At 39.3% G+C, this 25,345-nt stretch overlaps 1 protein-coding gene across 2 annotated transcripts in view; it reads right to left on the bottom strand.

Annotated features, from left to right (window-relative positions):
• The window catches only part of si:dkey-196h17.9 (exocyst complex component 3-like protein 2), a 31,895-nt gene extending 12,103 nt beyond the window's left edge, over positions 1 to 19,792 (bottom strand). The window contains exons 1-7 of one of the 2 annotated variants that reach the window (XM_028821766.2): positions 19,277 to 19,792; positions 13,206 to 13,383; positions 11,727 to 12,282; positions 3,200 to 3,314; positions 2,672 to 2,776; positions 2,189 to 2,289; positions 1,602 to 1,694 (exon numbers count right to left, since the gene is read on the bottom strand). In XM_028821766.2, the coding sequence (XP_028677599.2) occupies positions 1,602 to 1,694; positions 2,189 to 2,289; positions 2,672 to 2,776; positions 3,200 to 3,314; positions 11,727 to 12,282; positions 13,206 to 13,362 (1,127 nt within the window). In that variant the 5' untranslated portion in view covers positions 13,363 to 13,383; positions 19,277 to 19,792. The other variant, XM_028821769.2, reaches the window with a different exon arrangement.
• Positions 19,793 to 25,345: the final 5,553 nt, after the last annotated feature.

The following is a 25,345-nucleotide window of genomic DNA, read 5'->3' as shown; positions in this document are numbered from 1 at the left end:
AAGTCATAACCTTACATCTTTTAATGGTGATCTGCTTATTATTCCAAGAGTTAAGCATAAACGAAGTGGTAAGGTGGCTTCTTACTGCTATGCACCAAAAATCTGGAAAACTTTACCAATAGAGATATGCCAGGCTAACACCATTGATAATTTTTAAAAAAACTCCTAAAAACCCACTTTTTTAAATTGGATTTTTCATAGCTGTGCTTTAAGAGATTATGTAAGCACAGAATTATCATATTCGTTAATGAATTTGTAGTCATTCTCTACTTTTCTCTGCTCTTTTCCTGATTTTTTTCTGTGTTGGCTTTTGCACTGCCACCACCTGATCAAAGTCCTGTGTTCAGATGAAAGCGGAGACTTCAGCTATCCACAAAACCCACTGAACTGAATCCCCTAGTAATCCATGGGTCACGACCCACTCTTTTACTTTCAATACTATTCTAAACAGATATTTGGACTCTACTTCTCTATGAATCGTATATTCTATGTAAGTGTGGATTGGTTTATTTTTTGTATGTTATTTATTCATTATTATTATATAATTTTAATGTGTTTTTATTTTTTCTTTGACATCTTTAAGAGCACTCTGAGCTACACTCTGTGTATTAAAATGTACTATAGAAATAAATGTTATCACAGGCTAACTAAAAATTCCAAACTGGCACCCATGTGAATGTTGTTGGGTTCTGAGTGGGCATTATGATGGCCTTACACTTGATGCTGCTGGTACAGTCTCCGGCCCCCCTACAACTATGAAGTAACTTACATTAAGGTTTATAAAAGTATAAGATGACAGCCTTTCCCTTAACTCAAATTTGTTCAATGCAGGGTCATGAGATGTCACCACTGGGCACATGAATCAACATCACTTGGCACATTCAACCACAGAGACCTATTAGTCACCAGCTAACCTCACCTGCATGTTTTCTGATATGAGATGAAGCTTGAGTTCCACATAGACACAGGACGTATGCAAACTCCATGCTAAAGATACAAAGCTAGGAACTGAGCCCAGGTCTCTAGAGTTGTGAGGCAGCAGTGCTAATCAGTGTGCCACCTACTTTTTCTCTCTCATTATCAAGAGGGAATAAATAAAGACAGAAAAAATGAGGATCATAACAACCCATCTTCTTGCTAGAGCGCAGTAGAGTGGGAAATTCATATTGAGGTGCTTAAAAACTTCTTTTATGATGCAGACTTTCAGCAAAACATTATGGTGGAGATCTCTGCAATTCACTCAATTGCTGTTCTATGCAACTGTATGGTGCCATGACACAAGTTCAAAAAAATCTGAAACCAATGACCTTTGAGATATGCAGTTGGTACTATGTATGCTCAATGCTGCAATTGGTACCAATCATTCCATTCAGTATTAGTTTTGCCATAGACTGGCTTGGCTATGCAAGCTACAGCAACTGAGTCTGTATTGTAGGAAAGACACAATAATTCCAGCCTAGCACCATGGAGATATCTCATGTGGGGCTAGAAGTCAGACTAGGAGGGCTCTGGCCCTACTTCGCTTTAAGTGTAATCAAGAAACACACATGATAAAAAGAAAGCAAAAGCAGCAAAAACAATAATTATATATATTTTCATACCTTAAATTAATCAAATTGTTGATTGCCTTCATCAAATAGATTTCTCTGGATGGAGTGTTCTCTTTCATGTTTTTGTTGTTAAGGGGATGGTACCTAAACAAACAAATGCATGGACCATGTGAGACACAATATTAAAGAGAGAAGGGTCTTAGGAGGGTCAACTTAAGCACCCACTTAAGTTTCAAACTGGGATTTGAAGCACGTTAAGACAGGCAGATACAAGAAATAAGTCTGCAAGTGCATTCTGTGAGTGCCAAGCCATTGCTAGATAGAGTGCCACTGTAATGTATTTTAAATGTCACCTCAAAACATTTCTCTCAAAAGGCATCTCATTAATATGGATGTTTTCTACACAATGGAACTTGGTTTTACATTGCCTCTGTGGCACCTTCACAGAGCTTCTAAATTGCTCCCTCTACATGCACAATATAAAGTAAATTGTATTACTATTTACAGCAATAAAGCACCCACACACACCCACAGGGTAGACACAGAAGCTTTGTGCAGGCCCCACACTCTCATGCATTTGTTCACTTTGCCACTTCCTAGAATAAGAGTACCAAGAGGCAAACTCTGTGCCCACTCACTTTTCAGCGAATAACAGGAGCTCCCTGGCACAGGCCACTTGCACACACTTCTTCATTTCCTGGCTGATCTTCTGGGCTTCCTTTATCAGGCCATTCAGGAACTGTGGTGCAACCAAAAAAAATATTTTTTTTAAATCTTCCCATGATTGGGCATTTACTTTAAACATACTACTCTTGAACTCCTTGGTTTACTTACTGCAGCCAGGCACAAGGCATCACACCAAATTATTTCTTAGTGTAGGGTGTGTGCTTAATTTAGACTAGTGAGTGAAGAAAGGCAGTCTTCAGATACCAGTATGAACACCACACTGACTGCCCATTTACCACCATCTCTCTATCCCTCCAAACCTGTCTATGCTGATCTAATATTAGTTTTGAACCAGTCACAAAACCCTTAGGTTTCCTCAGAAGTAGACCACACCCTCCTAAATGAGCCTAGAGATGCATTTCCAACCCATCTTAGCAATCTGCTGCGCCCCATACCAGCTTAATGTCCAGGTGAAACTGGATAAACTTCTCTTCATCTGGAGTAGCTTCGGCTGAATATTCATTCTGCAATATCTTCTCCAAGGTCTCTGAGACTTCCAGCTGTGATGGGAGAGAAAAGTCATATTGGCCTGTGCTGCATAGGTAGACTTCCTCGTCACCTGCGTTTTCCAGACTAAACATTCTATAGGACACCTGACTTCACAATTCAGAAGAATACCAAGGAGCTTTAAATAATAAAGCTAAGGTGGTAACCCAGGACTCAGAATTAACCAGGAATTAACCAGCCTTGGCCTCCTCCTTGATAACCCTGTCAGAGAGCTAAGTGCTCACATTGAAGGAATTTAACCCTTTTGACTAACATCTGGACTTGAGGTGATAGGCAACCCATGAGTGGACAATGAAACAATGGACAGGATTCATGATTTAACTTCCCTAACAAAGGGACACAACTTGGTAAACAACTACAGTTTTATCACAAATGGTCAACTCCGAACCAGAGTCTCCACTTCCACTTTAATTTACCTTGATGCACTGTAGAAGCTTGTCCTGTGCCTTTGTAAACCAGCTGGTGAACAGCACCATGTCTAGATCCAGATCTTTATACTGGTACAGGTTCTGATGGCCCAAAAGATGTTCACTGCAAGCAACAAACAACCAAATTTTTCATTTGATACAACATTCACATTTTCTGTGTATTTAACCTATTGTTTGCTAAAGAATCATGAGTCACTCATTTTCATTTTTCTGCTCGCTAGCTGCTACGGAAACTTCTAGCTACATCCCCTAACCCAGCACTTTGTAAATTGTGGGGTGTGTACCACTGAAACGTTTTAATACTCTAAGGGATGTATGCTCCAAAGTGCTCTTTCTGCAATGACTTGCATACTGCTCTGTCAATGAACTGACAAATGAGTCACATTTAAAAAAAGGAAATGAGGATTTTGTAAAAACAAATTGGGACAGAAAAATTTGATGGGAAAAGTAAATTGGGCAAAAAATACGTGACAGCCCCAGGAATTATAGAATGTCTGGTATCCTTACTCTCACTGTGTCCAACAACACAGGCTCAGGTTAGGTCTGACAGTATCCTCCTAGTTAGCCTACTATACATTAAAGATTCCGGTTTTGTCCACATATTAGGAACCCTTTCAAAGCTCAAACAACAATTTCATATGGAAAGAACTCTTCACAGAATGAAAGTGGTTCTTTGTCCAGTAATAGTTCAATGAGGAACCACATAACCTAGTAAAGCGCAATTAAAGAACTGTTATTTTTAAGAATGCAGGGCCATGTTACAAGTGTGCCCATATTTAAATAGAGTTTTCACTTCTAGCCACAAAGAGGGTCCAAAACTTTAGGGTGCAATGCTCATCTATTCAAATTCTGCACATACTCACAGAAGTATTAGAACTGTTAATGTACATTATACAGTAAAAACCCAGTTATCTGTAGTTTATCATGGCCCAAAAATATTAAATGATAAATTACAGATATAAATTAATGCATTCTGTGTGCAGTGCTCAGCAAAAACCCACCATGTGAGAGCATCTCTGTGTTTCTGATGTCATTTTCACAGCACTGACACATCAAGTGCAGCATTAACCAGCTTTTAGCCTCCAGCGTTCTCGCTGTCCACATTTGTTGCCACGTTATCGCAGTGCTGTTGTGAAAATAACCCTTAATTTTGCTTAATAATGGCCCCAAAGTTCCAAAGTACATGTAGTGATGCTGGCAGTTCTTCAAAGTCTAAGAGAAGCCGTGAAATGCTTCCCATCAGTGGAAACAACGAAGAATGGATAAGGCTGCGAGTACCCACAAAAGGCCAAGATATTTTATAACAAACAAATATAAAAAATTAATGCAAGAATGTGTTTAAACTGTGTGCGTGTGTACAAGGTATTTTCCATTGCTCTATTGTCCCTTGAGGGTTGTTAAAATGTCAGTATCCTGTTCATTCATAAGAGAGAAAGAGAGCACAACTAGATTTTATTATTATTTAATTTTGGCAATGTCTTACTGTATGTCATTTATCAATTAAACTTTATAATAGGTATGTTCGTATATAAAAAATGACATTTTTATAGGGTTCACTACTATCCGCGATATCAAGCATCCACGGTAGGTCTTGGAACGTATCACCTATAGGACCACTTATCAATTTGCTGGCAGGTTGAAGAGGGGGGCCAGTTTTCTACACTCTTTCATGCCTTTTTTGGCAAGAAGCCTCTGGGTTACATTCTGACATTAGTTGACATGCCAACACCTTGTGCCTACACTTGAGACTTACAGTGAACAGCACTCCACACTCTAAAAAATAAAGATGCCAGAGTGGTCTTTCAGAACGATGCCAAAAGGAAATCATGTTTGGTTCATAAAGGAGTCATCCTTGTGAAAGTTCCGGAAAGAACATTTTCTTTAGATCTGTAACATATTCCATAAATAACAATAAACAGGTGATAACCGATTTGTCAAATACGAGTGGGATCATAATTTTAAAAGGATTCTCACTCATGGTGACTAGATTCTCCCAAAAAGGCCCCTCTGGGGAAGTGGGGGATTATTGGTGAACAAAGACTGGGAGGATGATGATTTTACAATGCTGTATACAAACACATTTATAATGTCTATAAACATGGCCGCTCAAAAGAATGAAACCAAACAAATACAACCTTTAAAACAACTTACATAATATGTTACTTTATTACTTAGTGTACTTTAAATAACAATTTAGGCACTTGCTGGGAGGTGTATTGCTAAATTACAATGCCATCTACAACCACTTTGACACATCTTGGACATACAATAACACATCTGAATTAGAAAGCCCTATAGAGCCACTCAGAGCATATTTTATTTATGCTGCCGATTATTATGAGAAAAGCGCTTGCTTGCATAAATTGTGTCTGCTTCAAATCCTGTCTTACCTGGCACACTTACGCTTTTCAGTGTCTATGTTTCTTAGTATTGACATGCTTAGTAATATCTCTATATCCTCCACTGGAAATTGAACATCTACCTTCATATGTTCTACATAAAAATTTGCTGTTCTCAGGGCCAAATACATCTTTTTACCAGAATTTTTCATTCTCTCTGAAGTTCTTCATTAAACAGGCACAATACATAGTCATATTGATGGATTAAGCATGTGGCTGAAGCAAGCCATCTTAGAACTAAGCATTATTATATTGCACTCACACCGTTTCCATTTATGAAGCTTTGCTTCATAAATATTGAATACCCAATTGGTCTAATATTGCCTGTTTTGAATAGAATTGGTAGTAGCTGCATGTGGTCTTTGGGACAAAAAAACAACCCAAAGAGTCCCTAGCACTATACTCGTGAACTTGGAGAGCCGTCAGCGAACTCTTAAGAATTACACAGTGTTCAGGACGTGGTCCCACCTTGTGCTTGCTGGCCCACTGGTTTTCGTAAAAAGACACCATATCTTAGCCATATCACCAGCATTTGAGTCCAATTAATCTTCGTCTCGAGAAAATACCTGATAGACAATGTTTTTAGTGAAAACTTCAAGCGGTGCCCTCTGTTGCTGAAGTGTTTCACAATTCAATACATTGCATGTTGTTGAGCCGTGGTGATTGCTTCATTTCAACATAGTGAATCTTCATCTGTGTCATTAGCACAACGTCGTTGTTGGAAAGCAGAGTTTGCTGCACACCTGTCTTACATATTGAGAAGTGAAGTGCATTCAAGTGGCAAAAAAGTTTTAAATTGCATGCATGCACCATCTAGCAGCTGTGGTTGAGTGTGTGCAGAGCGGACTGCTCCATACACACAGGTCTTTCGTTTATTCATTTTTCTGCTCGCTAGCTGCTACAGAAACTTCTAGCTACATCCACTAACCAAGCACTTTGTAAATCGTGGGGTGCGTACCACTGAAACTTTTTAATACTCTAAGGGATGTATGTTCCAAAGTGCTCTTTCTGCAATAACTTGCATACTGCTCTGTCAATGAACCGAGAAATGATTCATATTTAAAATAAGGAAATGAAGATTTTGTAAAAATAAATTGAGACACCAAACTTTGGTGGGAAAAATAAATCAGGCAAGAAATACGTGACAGCCCCTGGTATTACAGAATGTTTGGTATCCCTACAACACAGGCTCAGGTTAGGTCTGACAGTATCCTGCTAGTTAGCCTACTATATAAAGATTCCCGTTTTGTCCACATATTAGGAACCTTTTCAAAGCTCAAAGAACAATTTCATATGGAAAGAACTCTTTACAGAATGAAAATGGTTCTTTTTCCATTTATAGTTCAATGAGGAATCATATAACCTAGTAAAGCGCAATTAAAGAACTGTTATTTTTAAGAATGCAAGGCCATGTTATAAGTGTGCCCATATTTAAATAGAGTTTTCACTTGAAGGGTGCAATGCTCACCTATTAGAATTCTGTACATACCCACAGATGAATTAGAATTGTTAATGTACATTATCTGCAGATTTTATTTTTTGTGGTTTCAGTTATATGCGGTTTATCATAGCCAGAAAATATTAAATAAAAAATTCCAGATATAAATAATTAACACATTCTGTGTGCCGTGCTCAGCGAAAACCCACAATCTGGGGGCATGCCTCCGTTTCCGATGTCATTTTCACGACACTGACACGTCAAATAAACCAGCTTTAAGCCTCTAGCGTTCTTGTTGTCCACATTTGTTGCCATGTTATCGCTGAGTTATTGAGTAAGTAACCCTTAATTTTGCTTAATAAGGGCCCCAAAGTGCCAAAGTACATGTAGTGATGCTGGCAGTTCTTCAAAGTCTAAGAGAAGCCATAGAATGCTTCCCATCAGTGGGAACAACAAAGAATGGATAAGCCTGTGAGTACCCACAAAAGGCCAAGATATTTTATAAAAAACAAATATAAAAATTGAATGCAAGAATGTGTTTAAATTCTGTGTACAAGATATTTTCCATTGCTCCATCGTGTAATTTATGTAATTTATCAATTAAACTTTATCATAGTTATGTTCGTATATGAAAAATGACATATATATTATATGGTTCACTACTATCCACGATATCAAGTATCCACAGTAGGTCTTGGAACGCATCACTCACAGGTATGCAGCTTCTACTACACCTAACACCTTAATCCATAGAATTTATAAGATTAAGATGCATTTTGCAACAAATTTTCTACACCTGAAGTAAAGGCGAGTTAAATAAATTGTTAAGTATCACACAGTAAGGCGTGGGCAGGAAATGAACAGACAACCTTGGGGTTTAAAATCTTCGACAACATGCTGCTTGCCCTATATAAGTAACTAGCCATGTGCGCCCAACTACGTTGCGTGTGTTAAAGTTGTCTGTGAAGGGCTCCCTGTTTAAACGCGGCTGCCAGTCGTGAACTGGGCCCTTCGTCGAACAGCATTATTATTTTTTAAAGGGAAACAAAATTACAAAACAAAACCCTTGGACATTGATTCGATTGGACATTGTCCTAAGCCACGGTACAACTCTGAGACGCGCAGCACTCGCCGGCTACAATGTAAATATAATAATTTCCGGAATGTGCTGTTACGTTGTCATTCATTTTACCCACTGTCTTTCTTTCATTCATATGTTACGTAGGCACGTACCTTTTATCTTCGGCAATCTCATTCTCTAACCAGGCCTCAGGAGCTAACCAGCGTAACACTGTCCACCACCCCTTTCGTTATTCCGGCACATTGTTGACATCCATGAGTAACAACAACGTACTAAACTGGAAGGTGGTCTACGAATGCGTGGAATTCGCAGACAAACAAAGATCAAGATCCAAATGAAGATTATATATAGAGACTAGCAAAATACCCGCGCTTCGCAGCGGAGAAGTAGTGTGTTAAAGAGGTTATGAAAAAAAAAAATGGAAACATTTTAAAAATAACGTAACATGATTGTCAATGTAATTGTGTTGTCATTGTTATGAGTGTTGCTGTCTTTTATATATATATAATATACACACACACATAAACATATATATACATATACATATATATATATATACATATCTACATATACACATCTACATTTACATACGTATATACACATATACACATCCACATAAACATATATATACATATACAAATTTACATATCTACATACATAGACATACATATATACATACATACATTCACATATATATATATATATATATATATATATATATATATATATATATATATATATATATATATATATATATATATATATACTGTATATATACATATGTACTTATTGGCTCCTGTATTTAGGATATAGCAGGTTGGATAATGGACGGATGGACATCTGTATGCATAGCCGTATTTGCCCGTTTTCGTTTTTTTTCTTTGTTCAGTAATATTTCAGTAAACCCGGAGCTTGTCAGTTCAAATCCTGGTACTGACACCACTGTGTGACCCTGAGGAAGTCACTTCACCTGCCTGTGCTGCAAAAAACAAAAGTAATGTAACAAATTGTACCTCAGATGTTGTAAGTTGGTGGAATAAAGGCATAAGTAAAATAGATAAATATGTATTATACACATAGGAACTATTCATTTATTTTCAGTGAAGTCATCTACAGCAAACTTTTATAAATGAGGGTTTCTGATTTTTAGATAGTGCAAACTGTTTCTTCTTCATTGACGTTTTGTCTTGGAGAGCTTTTTTCATTTCATTGAAAATGAAAGCAGCAGCTGCCAAAATATGTAGCTTTCTTATTAATTTTTCAACATTGTGTAAAATAAATGTATAAAGTAACATAAAAGGTTTAAATACTGGTTATCCTTTTACACTAAAATATTACTAAAGAGATACAAAAAAAGTAAAATGGATATGTTCTTTTTCTTTAAGGAGATTAAATATTACTGAAGAAAGAAAAAAAAAAATTAAACAGCCAAATGGGGCTATGCATACGAACTTAAAAGGTTTAAATAAAACAGAAATATATATTTTATTTTTACTTGCTTAACTTGTGGAGGGTGTATCCTGTAGCAAAGCCGTAACTTTTTTCGTGAAAGCCCGTTTCAGTAAATAAGTCTTAAAAACAGGTGTAAAGATATTGACAATAAGCTACACAAACCCAGGAAGACATGGAATCGTTTAAATCAAGTATCATTACATCTTCCTTTCTTAAAGAGAAGTAAGGCAGTACTTATAAGCTTACATATTTATATATAGACATACATATATATATATATATATATATATATATATATATATATATATATATATATATATATATATATATATATATATCCGAAGCCGTGCAAGCACACTCTTGAGAATGCAACGTATAGTTGTACAGAAGAAAAGCAATCTTGCCTCAAATGAATGGCAACCTTTTGTAGGTCTATGAACTTAATTTAAACTTTAGGTTTATACGGTGCTTTCTTTCCGAAGTACCTGCACTCATGAATATGTCTGTATGTGTCATTCGGTCAAATCCACATGCTTGGCACCGGCGAAGTACCGCTTTTAAATTTTTATTAAGAAGAAAATAAAATGTTTTTAAATTGAGGGAAAATATACTAATAACAGTTTGTTAAGGATCTGTTTTTTTGTGAAGCTGCCTTTACTCGAGTGATCACTTCGATCTGACTTGGTGGCCAAGTATAAGCGTTACCTAGTAGGTAACCACCCATAAAATCAGATTGTGAATCAGACTACGAATGCCGTGAATGTAATTACACACTCGCTGCACTTGCTTACGGTAATCGAACCTCGGACGTCAGCGCTAGAGGGGCTTAGCAGCGGTGAAGTATTGCTTTTAAATTTTAATTAAGAACAAAAGAAAACCTCAGAGGTTCGATTCCCGTAAGGGAGTGAAGTGAATGTCCGGTTACCTACCAGGTAAAGCTTATGGTTGGACAGCAAGTGACGTAACATCAGCCACGGTGCCTTCAGTTGTGAGAAGCAGATCATAGAATGATTGAAAATAGTTTTGCATTTACCTTTTTAGTAAAAGGCGAGCTTTTTAAGCCTGAGAAATCACCCCGTAAATGCACACGTTTAATTGCACATGTGTTAATATGTATGGTTACACAGTATTAAAAGACAGTGAAGAACGTGATTTACCTTTGTTCCTGCGTTTGATAAAAGGCGAGCTTTTAAGCCTGAGAAATCACCCCGTAAATGCACACGTTTAATTGCACGTGTTAATATGTATGCTTACACAGTATTAAAAGACACTCAAAAATTAACGTCATTTACCATCAGCCACGGTGCCTTCAGTTGTGAGGAGCAGATCACAGAATGATTGAAAATAGTTTTGCATTTACCTTTTTAGTAAAAGGCGAGCTTTTAAGCCTGAGAAATCACCCCGTAAATGCACACGTTTAATTGCACGTGTTAATATGTATGGTTACACAGTATTAAAAGACAGTGAACAACGTCAGTTACCTTTGTTCCCGCGTTTGATAAAAGGCGAGCTTTTAAGCCTGAGAAATCACCCCGTAAATGCACACGTTTAATTGCACATGTGTTAATATGTATGCTTACACAGTATTAAAAGACAGTCAAAAATTAACGTCATTTATCTTCGTTCCCGCGTTTGACTCGTGCTGTAAATCTCTTCCTTGTTTTTAGTTCACGTGATTACGTAGGAGGCGTGATGACACGATACGTGACTCCGCCTCCTCCATTAGAGTATATGGACAAAAAATATGTTCCAGTTATGACCATTACGCGTAGAATTTCGAAATGAAACCTGCCTAACTTTTGTAAGTAAGCTGTAAGGAATGAGCCTGCCAAATTTCAGCCTTCCACCTACACGGGAAGTTCGAGAATTAGTGATGAGTCAGTCAGTCAGTCAGTCAGTCAGTCAGTCAGTCAGTCAGTGAGGGCTTTGCCTTTTATTAATATGTATAGATAAGTAATAAGCCTTAAGTAATAAGCCTCATAATCATTGACCATAATGCCTTCCCAGAAGCAGGGCTGTCTTTCAAACCTGGAGCAATTTCTTCTCTGCATTTCTGCCATCCCTTAGCCAGAGAAGCCTGGAGTCCCAGACCACATTGGTGGTCTGTGACACTCATGTTAGCATTAACTGAAAGATGTATAGTACCTCTTATATGTCCTCATGGTCCAGAAGAGTAGGATGAAGCAGTCACTGATTAGCATGGCTCTCTCCAGTGCTTTGTTCAGCTGTTCAAAGATGCTTTTGTGTAGATAGTGAGCATACAATTGAAGCACCCAAGTTCCTTGGAGAAGAGGAGTAAGTCTAAGCAGCTCCTGGAGCATGTATGCCTGCACGGTTTGCAAATAGCCATTAATCCCATTCCCCTGTTGGTCAGAGGTCAGCTGAGGAACGCCAGTTATCACCAGCTTTTCAATCAGTTTGATGCATTCTGCCCACCATTTGTGTGGCATGAGTTCTTCTCCTTCCAAGTGATCTTCTAAGCCAGAATCATAGCTTTTCCCCATCTGGATCACCTGAAGAGCAGACTGCAGCTTTTTAGGGTCTGCAGTGTATCCACTGAAGACCTCAGTAATCAGTCTATTCCACTGTTTTTGCATAACCTCAAAGTGTGTCTTGCGATGGCTACGGTCCAAGGCACATATCAGTGGATAAGCTTCACTCAGCTGGCCATTCTGAAGCATCTGTCCTATTAGCGGAGTTTCTGAAAGAGAAATAGGGAGATCATGAATCAAAAACCTGATGGTAAAAAATGCTCTTGCATAGACAGATGAAGTACAAAATGACATTGGACTAGGCCACTATGATGGTGCAAAACTCCTTCTCACCTTGGACCAAAAAATATTCAGCATTTGAAGGAAAACTTCATTTTGGAACCTGTTATATTCATCATATACCCCTGTGAATAGCCCCTGTGTGCCACATGGGATTGATGTTGAGATTTTTAGATAGGGACAGGGAAACATCAGTATTACCAAATTTAAGAAAAGACTGGACAGCATGGTGGCACAAAGTACTGTGTTTGAATGCCAATCTGGCAAATGTCTGTGTTAGTTTTTCTCTCTATCTCCACAACCCATCCATCCTGCTCTAAATTGGCCATGTATGTGTGTGGGTGTGTGTGTGTGTGTGTGTGAGAGAGAGAGAGAGAGAGAGCGAGAGCATACCCTGCTGTGAACTGGCACTTTATCTAGAGATGGTTCCTACCTTGTACTAAACACACAAGGAAAAAAAAACAACCTTGAACTGGAAAGCCAAGGCCAAATTGGTAAGTGTAGACAGACTTGCCCTAAATGAAGTCTGAGGACTACTACTATACAGGGTGCTGCCCCCTAGTGATAAAAAAACACCTGCTGAATAAAAGAACTTCCATCCATCGTCTTAACCCGCTTAGGCAGGACTTAGTCGTGGAGCAACAGCAGCCTCTCTCAGAAATCATCTGGCACAAAATAGGAACACCACCTGGACAGGATGCCAGCCCACAACAGGTAGAACACACACACACTCTAGGGCAGATTTAGCAAGACCACTCCACCTAACCTGCATGTTTCTGAAAGATAATTACTTATGGAGTAAAAAATCTGTGAAAAATTTCAATCCACAAGACACTGCTAATTAAGTAGGTACCATTGATGCCCATGTAGTTTGGATTTGGTGGGTCGTCCTTCTTCAGTAGAGGATCCATCTCCTCGATGCGATTCTTTTTATTGCCGGTTTTGCTGGGATTAAGGCGCTTTTTGATGTTCTTGAAAAACATTTTGCGTATATTCTTCTTCTTGCTCATGGTATGGGAATTGTAAATGCACTGGAAAGAGAAAGAAAGGAAAAAGAAGTCAGCACACATGAAGAAAACATGAATCACCAGAACACAAGACACCTTGGAAAGTCAGTCTCAAAGATGAGCAGCCTGTCATGCACAAAGACATAGCATCGATATTAACGTAAAAAGAAATGAGGCCACACTCTGCCTGTCAGATTAAGAATATCTAAAGCGCAACTCAGGCAGGGTAATTTATTATTTTGATGCTTGGCATTGTGGTTTGCTGTGAGAGTTGCTACATAGGCAAATGAAGAGTTTTATACTGCTGTAAAGTCCATTAGATAAAGAAGAGCCATCATACCCTGTAATTTCTTCTGCCTCAGGAACACATACCATAAAGTACAAAAATTACTTCTGTCCTGCAGTGCAGAAGGAGTTGTGTAAAGCAATGAAGGGGACTGGACAAAGGCAGGGGGCTTTAAAATAAAACATTATGTAGATTGTAGTGGCTATGATGCTGGGTAAATCCAATAATAATACCCTGTGTTTTGAGAAGTAGTATCTTTCATGTTAAAAATTAGCCTGCTTTCTCTTCCGAGCGTTACTATCAGAGTAACACCAAAGTGGAGGGTCAAATAATAAGGATGTGGGTGGGGTTCCAAAAATGTCTTGTGTGACTAGCACCTTGCCTCTTTCAAAAAAAAATTACAAAATACTGTTCAGTATTGGCATCTAGGGAGCATGGGAGACCATAGCAGCAGGATGAGGATGCTAGAAATGCTGGTCAGTGCCTGCACAAATCAGTGCTGAAAAGCTGAATGTTCTGTAAAAATGTTCTTTAAGGAAGTGAGGACATTGGAAAGTCCCAGGAAATTCACAAGACACCTCTATGCATTCATAAATTCAGGTAATGGTGCACCCCAACCCCTACACCACAGATATTATTCATTTATTCACCCAAACACTACTCCACGATATGAAGACTAGTGGAGTGCACACATTCCTAAGATCTGAGTGATGCACCGTAATGAAGCTGGAAGTTAAAATTGCTCCACCATGAGCAAAACAAAAGGCATTCCATAAATTAAACACAGCTTAACCGAGTCAGATAAATTCCTTTAACTGTGGTTCATGCACATTTACCAGTTTACATCCACATATTGCTACACTTTTACCATTGTATTATATTCTAAAGATTTCTACGATATGAGCTATTTTGGCTCCAACAGTCAGTCAGTGAGTCATTATCCAACCCGCTATATTCTAACACAGGGTCACGGGGGTCTGCTAGAGATGAAACTGTCAAAATATGATCAACTGACAGAACCGCCCATGTTGGAGCCACATATGCATGTCGCTGTAGGTGCTTGCAGTCTTTCCAGATTTACTCATACAGAAGATTCCAGTAACCTTTGATGAAACAGACACATCATAAAGCACCAGCATTCATGAATGAAACGTGCATGGGAGTTCTTTGAAATGAAAATGCAACAGTAATTTTGAATCTGACATTTGCTACAAAAGAATAAGGAAATAATTAGGTTCATTAAGCAAAGGTATTTAGTTAAGGAGATCGGACACCTTCTCACAAACAGTGGAACTCTGGCCATGACTGCAAACTTCTGGGATAGCAGTGCAACTCTGGTACTAAAAAGTGTTTTGATGATGAGCTTTCCACTCAGAATTCAGCCATGGCCCTTTAGCAAAGAGCCAAGCAGATACCTGCTATAATCTAACCTGCTAATCAGAGGGGTGCATCATCATTCCAGGCAACTTCGGTCAGGTAACTTCCTAAATGAAAAGTGAACCAAAACTCAAATAGGCTAACCAAAGCTGTGGAGTATTAAACAAAGAACAATATTTTTTGCAGAACTGATTACTCATTCTCAGTAAACACTTTAGTGCCAAAAGAGGAAAGACAAAAATAGAGAAATTAAAATTCATATAACCACATCAAATTTTGGGTGGAAGGAAACATCTGTGGTACTCAAACTGAAATCTGTAAAACCTAATTTGAAGGGTGGCACATTTAAGGCCACATATCATCAACTAATGAATCCAGTACATGACCTTAGAGTACTTCAGACGGTTGTACATACTACATTATGTTATTGCATAAGCTAGTTTAAGAATGATGTGTCTGTATACTGACCAACCAGACCTATGCTTTGTGAAATAACAATCAAAGAAACAAAGCAGAAATGGAAATGAAAACAACTGTTTTACTAAATTAACAAAGGGAAGCTTAAAGGGGGCAACTAATTGTAAAATGTGAACAGAAAAGATACTGGTGGCTTCCATAAAGCTTTGGCCATTGGCAGCTCCAGTTATACAGTTGCACAAACATGGCAGTCAGCACCACCTGACATAAACCAAAACCAAAGGACAGTGCCAGAAGAAACCAGGTCAGATTCTACAGAAAACAACAAAGAAAGCGGACACCAAAAGACCCCATTGGGCAGCATTACTAACATTGGTCAATCCAGGGACAGCAGAAGACACAACCAATGTGAACTGATAAAAGTAACAAACAAGGCCCCACAAATTCACACAAATGGGATGATCTGCATCACTAAAAACATAACAAATACCAGTAAAAAAGTAAGACTGCAGCACGCTTTGCCAAAGCTCAGTTAGCATCACCATTTACACAGACCCCAGCTGGCAGCATAACCAACTCAAGCACGAAACACGGGAATTCGTTCGAGTATATCACTCCCGCAGATGCACATGCCACATGAGTATGGTGGGTGATAGAAGGGTACATAAAGTAATTTAATCCTCATTGCTTAAAGCATGGGAATCTTTTGCCACCTACTGACAATTTTGCTCACAAACATAAAACCCAAACAGTCAAATCCAATGTGCTGTTATGACAACAATTGGCGCACCAGCAGCAGAAAGTCTAATGGACACACATCTGTGAACCACACCACTCATTTGATCTAGGTGTGCCCATCCAAAATGCCCACAGTGCGCCATTTTGTTCCTAAGTATATTACAGGAATCCACATCATTCCATCAATATACTGCACAGTACATAAGGTAGTATTAGTACTCAGCTGCAGGCACATCACACGGCTCCTTTCAGACTGAACATGATCTCCAATCAATTTAAGAATATGCAAACTGTTTAGAAAATGGATAGCCGAACAGCACAAGGAAAAATGAGCATTCTAGTACCACCAGACTACCAAGAACAGGGAATGTCAGATTGCAGGTAATATTTAAATTATGAAGGCAGGTTTTGTTACAGTGCACTTAAACAAAATGTAATATCTTCTGAAAATGTTCAAGATGGCAAATAAACTGCAGTAATAGGCGAGACTCCCAGACATGTGCAACTCTTCCTTTTTAAAATAATAGGGCATGATCTTATGGCTGCTGCTGAATAACAATTCTTTACATTACATATGTATTTTTTTGTTTTCTTTTTATTTGGTATTTGGTACACTTTATTAATCTCAAAGGGGAAATTGTCTTTTTGTGTGACCTTTAGGAGGACAGAGCACAGAAGTCAGTCGTTGTAAAGTGCTGCTGGAGCAATTTTACGTTGAAGGGCCTTGCTAAAGGGCACAACAGAGTAGGATCCCTTGAGGCAGTACTGGGATATGAACCAGCAACCTTCCAGAGAGCAGTGCAGATCCTTCTAGCCTCAGCGACATCACTCTTTTGGCACTCATATATATATACACACACACACACACACACACATATACATACATGCATACATACACGTATATATATCTCAATTTTTTTATTTTTAATAAATTTGCAAAAACCTCAAGTAAACTTTTTTCATGTTGTCATTATGGGGTGTTGTGTGTAGAATTCTGAAGAAAAAAAATTAATTTAATCCATTTTGAAATAAGGCTGTAACATAACAAAATGTGGAGAAAGTGATTCGCTGTGAATACTTTCCGGATGCACTGTATATATCAGTATATATATATATATATCAGTATATATATATATATATATATATATATATATATATATATATATATATATACATACACAGAGTTTTGTATGTACACATAATTACATGCACAAATATGGTGACAAAAATTAACCATAAAGAGAGTCAAAAAATGCAGTCATGTTTTTGCGGAGAAAAATCAAAATGAAACCTAAAAGTCCCATGGGGCTTCTTAACACAAGTCATTTTTGCCTGTCGCGTTTTGTTCCATGCCCTACTTTAACAGTTACTCAGACAGCTATACTATATATAGTTTGTGACAGAGCAGCCAGTCTCACGCAGCACTTAACAAAAGAAGTCATCTCTAATTGCCCATACCTCATCTGACCTCAATTTTGGTTATTGTTCCAGTTCCCATCCTATACTGTTCCATTTTGTTCCTGTTTCAGGCTGTTCTAATATATAATTCACTGCAAGAAGTTCATGCAAAAAAAATAATAAAAAATAAAAAAATCCATTATAGAATATGCCACTTTCTCACTCAGGTGGTTTGGGTAATATTAATCCACACATTTTCTTAACTAGACCTAAAAAAATAGAACGTGTCTTAAGAAAATGAATGACAGGACGGACCTATAACAAACTGAGTCTAGATAAACAGATCAAATAATGCCGCAAGCAGATATCCCAGTGATGAACACTCATAAAAAATAAAGGTGCCAAAGTGGTTCTTAAGCTCAATGGAATTGGGGAACCATTTTTGAACCATCCACATAGCAGTCCCAGAAAGAATGTTTTATTTTGATTCCCAGCATGTTCCAAAGATAACTAGGAATAGAAGATAACAGATTTATTTAATATTAATGCGTTCATGACTACAGACTCTTGCTGCCTTCTATAACAAAGACTGACTTCAGGTTTTCATTATCTGAAATATCATTACAGGTAGCCTATTAGGCAGTGAAGATTTCTGCTTTGTCCACATTAATCCCAAAGAACCAATTTCATATTTCTGCGAAAAAAGAAGGCTCTTTATCAAGCAAGAAAGCAAACAATCCAATAAATCTAATAAAATAGCCAACCGTTCCTCACTCGTCGAATAAGGCAGTTTGGAGATGAGCCCTGGTGTGAAAGGCGTTATATAAATTAACGACTTCTTACAGATGCACAAAAAAACACCAACTGTAACTGTGGGACACCGGTGTCACATCGTTGCTATCGCACATCAGCGAATCGGTTTCTGAACGCGGTGCACCTTGTGTGGAGTTTCTGTGTTCGTCCCATTTCAGGTGTGGGTTTTCTCCCACATCCTGAATAGCGCTTGCTAAAGTGAAAACACAACATGGCCCACGTATGGTGAGGGGAGGAGAGTGCTTGTCTGAATCGGGGTGTTCTGCGATAGCCTTATGCCAGGTGTAGGTTTGGTTCCCGACTGAAACATGATGAAGGAATAACATTAAAATTGCACTAAATTAATACATGATAAAAATGACAGTAGTGAATGGAGTATGTGCATGGTCTGTAAATAGTAGTCCGTCCGCAAATATAATCACGAAACAAACCCATCATTTCACGTGCAAGTTAGACGAAAATCGGAGACTGGTGTGAAAGTAGCGTTTGCCAAATAACTGAGCATTTCTCATAAGGTGGTGGCCGATTTTCTTCCGAAACGCACACATGCGCGAGCGCACTTTGCTCATTAGCTCAAGTTATGTGGTGCAAAGGATACCAAGCGTTCGACAGCAACCCAGGGCGCAGCACAAAAATAAAGCACGTCTGCGTCACGCGAAACCAGACCACCAAACAAGAACTTGAGATCACGAGGAATCAAAGACGCAAGAACCCGGCGAAGTTACCTGAGACGTTCCCAACAAACCTGTGAAGGCGCCCACTTTACCAGTGTAGTGTTTGAAATGATCAGAAGGCGACTGCTTCATGCCCTTTCCATGCCAGCGGCTAAGTGAAAGTAATCGGTCTGTCTCGTCTGACCTGAACACGTGTTACGAATGTATCACTCACCTTTGCGAGTTCAAACACAATCTTTCAAACATCAAATATAAAACGATGTTATTCCTCGTTCCAATTCACTCCCTCGGATATCTGCAGAAGTTGGTTGATTCATTTTAACAAGGGGCGTCGCCTTTGGTTCAGCTGCGGTAGTTTCCCAATGTGCCGAATCTGAAGGGCAGCGCCTCCTCTGACGGATTTTCCCAGCCTCTCCTTGCCTCTTTTCACCGCTGCACCTCTCCACAAAAAATATTTTCTTACTTTCACTTTTCGAAGTATCAGAAACCCCACTTTATAGTCTTAAATAATTCGCATAATACAATATAAATTGTATTCGGTCCTAGAAAGTGCATTTATGCTTATGCTGCTAAGACAAACATCATTAAAGTAATAAACTTTGTTCAGGAGTTAAACGGTGGACTGGGGTGCTATCCTCGCTGCAGGGCTTGAAAACCGAAACAGTACCAGTCGTTAGTAATGAAGACTTCATGCAGGGCGTAATTCCTGTAATTCCCCGTATCAATGAGCTCTGCCCTGGGTTTTCCCAACATTCCTTTGACACAGTCCATTGGGTCGTCTCTGCCTTATCCTGTTTACATCCCTGAAACTGCTCCTTATGTAGTTTTCAAAACGAAAATACACATTTTTGAACAAAGCTCTGTTATCAGTAATACGTTCGGCAGTGCAAGTATGAAATAAATACATATTTTGATTAGGTTTAATCCTTTTGATTTTGCTGCTGACCCCCAAGCAATTCAGATGGTGATGAGTGCCAAAGGGATTCTGATAATTTTCCTCAAAAAGGTCAAATGCAAGATGCTGCATGAAATGTTGCTTCTTCTGTTACTTTTGTAATGTGTGATGGTGTAAAGTTTCATATCTGACTTATTTACCGCTGCTGTCAGTCGGGCACTTGGCACCACAATAATAAGGAAGTGTGGAAGCATCCTACCCACAGATCTGCCCAAATCTGACAGACACTCTAAGTTAGTTGTACTAAATTTAACATTTAACTGTGCTTAATTTAACATTTGTTTTATTATACTTTTTATCTTGTTTGTCCTGCATTATTTGTATTTATTTATGTATTTATTTGTTTATTTGTTTGGTTGGTTGGTTGGTTGGGCATTTAATTCACTTTTTGCAAAGAGCTTTTGTAGTGAAAATTAACATATCAAAAAGTGATTAGTTATTCTGCAATAACGGAAGATCTTTGAAAGCAGACATATATTCAGTTAACAATGTTCAAAATTCACCACCAGAACTCTGATGGGTGTGTTTGTGTGTGTGTTATGCATTCTATTCTTGTACATTAAATAAAGTGAATTGAAATTAAAGTGATTCTAGTGCTCCCCTCCTTAGTTTTACTCAAGGAATACTTGGCACATCTTGCCCAGCTTTGTGTGGTAAGTCAATATTGATCCAGCTGCATTGTTGTGCAGTTCAAGGTCATACAGTAGCCTCAAGTCTTCCACATGCAGAATACTGTATATATATATATATATATACTAAGGGGCTCCGCCCCCTGCTCGCTTCGCTCGCCAACCCCTGGTGTTGGGAATGACAAAGAGCATGATGTATGAATGAGATATAGAATAGTGTGAAGGTGTAGATGATGCAAATAGAAAGCAAACAATAAAGTGTGTGGCACAGTGTAAAGGTTTATTGGAAAATTTCTTTGTACACGCCATTTAAGTGTAAAAGGTAATTCCAGGTCAGAACTTGTAATGTCAATGAAGATGGTTATTGTTGTGATCAGAGTCAAGTTTGTCAGAGCTTAGAAAGAGTTGTGTCTCTCCAGGAAGTAATGGAATGACTTGGGTATTTATGTTTTCCACATTAATATTTTTTGGACATAATATAGTGCGTTGTGTTAAAAGGGGCATTTGGTCTAATGAGATTGCTGTTCCAAATCTGTCTGTAACTAAGTCGTCGCAGATAAAGGCTTGAGGAATTGTAATAATATGTGGGTGAAGTCCATCTGTATTGGTGAGTGTACCATCTCCCAGTTGTAATAAGCAATTGTTATGATCTGGTTCTGGACATCGTATCTTTTTTACTAACTGTATCTTTTGAAAGCAATGCCAATTGTCTGCGTATTTTAAGGTGCACTGAACAATAGCTGAGCGCATGGCATGTGGAAGAATAGCTAAGCACTGTCTAAAATCTCCTCCTAATAAAAGTACCTTTCCTCCAAAGCGAACATCATTATTCATAAACGTTTGTAGAAGTTTATGAATGGTGTTGAGTAAGTGACTGGATGCCATTGTACATTCATCAATAATTAACATTTTTGCAAGACGGATGTCACGTGCAGTGCCACCGTTAATGTTCATAGTGGATACCAATTTGTAGGATCTAATGCAGTTGATAAAGATTTCACTTTCAGGTACATCGTTAGTTAGAAGCTTCTGTAGATATTCAGGATATGAATGTAAAGGAGGCAGTCTAATTTGACCCTTTTGACAACAACGTGTAAATGTATTACTTGTATTGCCAGTTGTTTCTTCAGGGAAGTGAACTGAATGACAATGATTGCAAATGACATTCATTAATCCGAATGAATTTTCCTGGTGTATGTTTTGCTTGTGCCGTTTGAGAGGCGCGTTGTTGCATGTGTAGTATTTGGGACGTGTTGTTTTGGAGCTGTAATCGATTTGCCTGTGCTGTGTGAGAAGCCCGTTGTAGCCTTCCTTGCTGTTAACGTATGTCTGAGACGGGAGGTGTTTCGTTTTGAATCCGTGCCTGTTGCGATGCAGCACTTTGATTGATAGATTGTGTCATGTGGATCTAGGATGTAGATTTGTGCATATTTGCGTTGTTGATTTGTTTCAGGGTGTACTGTTCCAATGCGATGCAGTATTTGTGCACATATGGGAAAGCAGTATGGGCCATTGCCTTTTGGTGGCCTGATATTTACTCCGGTAGATGCAAAAGCAAATGAACTATTGTAGGATCTAATGCAGTTCATAAAGTTTTTACTTTTAGGTACATCGTTAGTTAGAAGCTTTAGTTGAGCTTTGCGTTTTTGGAGCCGAGACATTTTTTCTTTTAGAAATATGGATAAGTAATAAGGAGTATTGCACTCACTGTTAATATGGAGCCTTTTCTGCGGTTGAACGGTTAATAGTGCCTTATTGTAATGAGATCCACCTATGCTGCATAGTGTGAATTGTGTTTGGTACCGTTATCCGAGCGGTATCGTTTTGTACCTGTGATCGTGAATTCATAACTTGTTTGTTCTTGAGCGTGAGAAATATGGATAAGTAATAAGGAGGATCGCACTCACTGTTAATATGGAGCCTTTTCTGCGGTTGAACGGTTAATAGTGCCTCATTGTAATGAGATCTACCTATGCTGCATATTGTGAACGTGTTGAGATGACGTATGTTTAATACGGACGGTTCATTTAGAAATGGGGCTTTGTGTGTCATTTGTTATTTATGTTACTGTGGTCGTGGGTCTGAATCGTCGTTTTTGTGTACGTTTCGTGTGCTATGTCCGTAGTCTGTCCCGTTTCGTGTCCAATGGGCTTTGTGTGGTGCTCGAGGCTTCTTTTTTTTGTGTGCTTGTGGCTTGTTGAATCCTCCTATTTGTGTGCGTCCCGTTTCGTGTGCAATGGGATTAAATCCTCCTCTTTGTGTGTGTCCCTTCCGTTGCTTGTGTGTGTGTGGGGGGGGGTTTGCGTGCTCTTTTTTTTTGTGTGCCAGGGGCTTGTTGAATCGTCCTCTTTGTGTGTGTCCCGTCCGTTGCTTGTGTGTGTTTGGGGGGTGTTTTGCTCGTGCGGTGCTGTGTGCGTCACCTGCGTTTGACTCCTTTTTTCTGTGCTCACTCCTTTTTTCTGTGGTCTTGTCCGCCTCTCGCGGCACCTCATTTCTTGGGGCGCCTGCGCAGTACGTCTTTTTGCGGCTACGGCCCATGGCCGGATGTCCCTGCGTCCATCCGGTTTAGCATTCTCGGTTAGTAGTTAGTAATATGGATATTGTGGGATATGGCCGGCCATTCATCCCGGCCAATACACCCAGGCCGCCAGATGGAGCCCTCCCTGCAACATGGAGGTGCCCCAAATTCCAGCAGGACCTCATGGACAATGGAGTTTTAATGCACAGCCCTGCTGGATACCAGGGGGGCCGCCAGGAGTCGCTGCAGGGAGGCCCAGGGATTTATATTTTTCGTATAGCCCGGAAGTATTTCCAAGTCACGGGAACGGAAGTAATGATATTCTTCCAGGCTGAAGAAAAAAGAGAAGTTTTTACCTGACCTGGAAGTGCTGGATAATCACATGGACTGAGGGCTCAGAAGCACTTCCGGGTCGAGGACTATAAAAGACTGGGAAATCCCAGACGGACGAGCTGAGTTGGGAGGCAGGGTGACTAAGTGTCTGGGAGAGTGGAGGATTATTTGATTATTGGTTAATTGTATAAGTATTGTGGAGAGGAGGGTGCTTTGTGCACATTACTATTGTAATAAATAATTATTGGACTTTTTATCTGGTGTCTGACGTTTAGTCTGAGGGTTCAAGGGGTCACGGGAAACTGCAAACTGTCACAATATATATATAAGGTACAGGGGTAGGAGGAGAGGAGGAAGGTAAAGAGAGTGGAACTGAGGGTAGGAACTTTGAATATTGGCAGTATGACTGGTAAGGGGGGTGAGTTAGCAGATATGATGGAAAGAAGGAAGCTTGATATATTGTGCGTGCAAGAGAATAAATGGAAGGGGAGTAAGGCCAGGTGGATTGGAGGTGGATTCAAATTGTTCTATCATGGTGTGGATAGGAGGAGAAATGGAGTAGGGGTTATTCTGAAGGAACAGTATGTCAAGACTGGTTTGGAGGTGAAAAAAGTGTCAGACAGAGTAATGATTATGAAGCTGGAAATTGGAGGTGTGATGATGAATGTTGTTAGTGCATATGCCAGCAAGTTTTTTGTGAGTTGTGAGTGAGTTGGATGTAGTGATGAACAGTGTAACCAGAGGGATAGAAAGTGGTGATTGGAGCAGATTTCAATGGACATGTTGGTGAAGGGAACAGAGGAGACGAGGAGGTGATGGGTAGGTATGGTGTCAAGGAGAGGAATGAAGAAGGTCAGATGATAGTGGATTTTGCCAAAAGGATGGACTTGGCTGTGCTGAATACGTATTTTAAGAAGAGGGAGGAACATAGGGTGATGTACAAGAGTGGAGGAAGATGCACACAGGTAGATTACATCCTATACAGAGGAGTCAATCTGAAGGAGATTGAATATTGCAAAGTGGTAGCAAGGGAAAGTGTAGTTAAGCAGCATAGTATGGTGGTCTGTAGGATGACATTGGAGATCAAGAAGAGGAAGAGAGTGAGGGCAGAGCCAAGGTTCAAATGATGGAAGTTGAAAAAGGAAGACTGCAAGGTTGAGTTTCAGGAGGAGGTGAGACAGGCACTGGATGTCAGTGAAGAGTTACCAGACAGTTGGGCAAATACAGCAGATGCAGTTAGGGTGACAGCAAGAAGGGTGCTTGGCGTGACATCTGGGCAGAGAAAGAAGGAAAAGGAAACCTGGTGGTGGAATGGGGAAGTACAGGAGAGAATACAGAGGAAGAGGATGGCGAAGAAGAAGTGGGATAGTCAGAGAGATACAGAAAGTAGACAAAAGTACAAGGAGATAAGGCGCAAGGTGAAGAGAGAGGTGGCTAAGGCTAAAGAAAAGGCATATGATGAGGGAGGGAGAAAAGGACCAGTGGGCTAGACAGAGGGACCGAGCTGGGAAAGATGTGCAACAGGTTAGGGTGATAAAGGATAAAGACAGAAACATACTCACAAGCGAGGAGATGGAAAGAGTACTTTGAGAGGCTGATGAATGAAGAGAACGAGAGAGAGAGAAGGTTGAATAATGTGGAGATAGTGAATCAGGAAGTACAATGGATTATCAAGGAATCAGGAAGTAAAGAGAGCTATGAAGAGGATGAAGAATAGAAAGGCCGTTGGTCCATATGATATACCTGTGGAAGCATGGAGGTGTTTAGGAAAGATGGCAGTGGAGTTTTTAACCAGACAGAATCTCGGAAAGTGAGAGATTGCCTGAGTGGAGAAGAAGTGTACTGGTG

The sequence above is a fragment of the Erpetoichthys calabaricus genome, chromosome 16 (genome assembly GCF_900747795.2).
Source record: "Erpetoichthys calabaricus chromosome 16, fErpCal1.3, whole genome shotgun sequence".
In the NCBI taxonomy this organism is placed as follows: domain Eukaryota; kingdom Metazoa; phylum Chordata; class Cladistia; order Polypteriformes; family Polypteridae; genus Erpetoichthys; species Erpetoichthys calabaricus.
The sequence above is the reverse complement of the archived record's forward strand: the minus strand, read 5'-3'. Positions and strand labels throughout refer to the sequence as shown.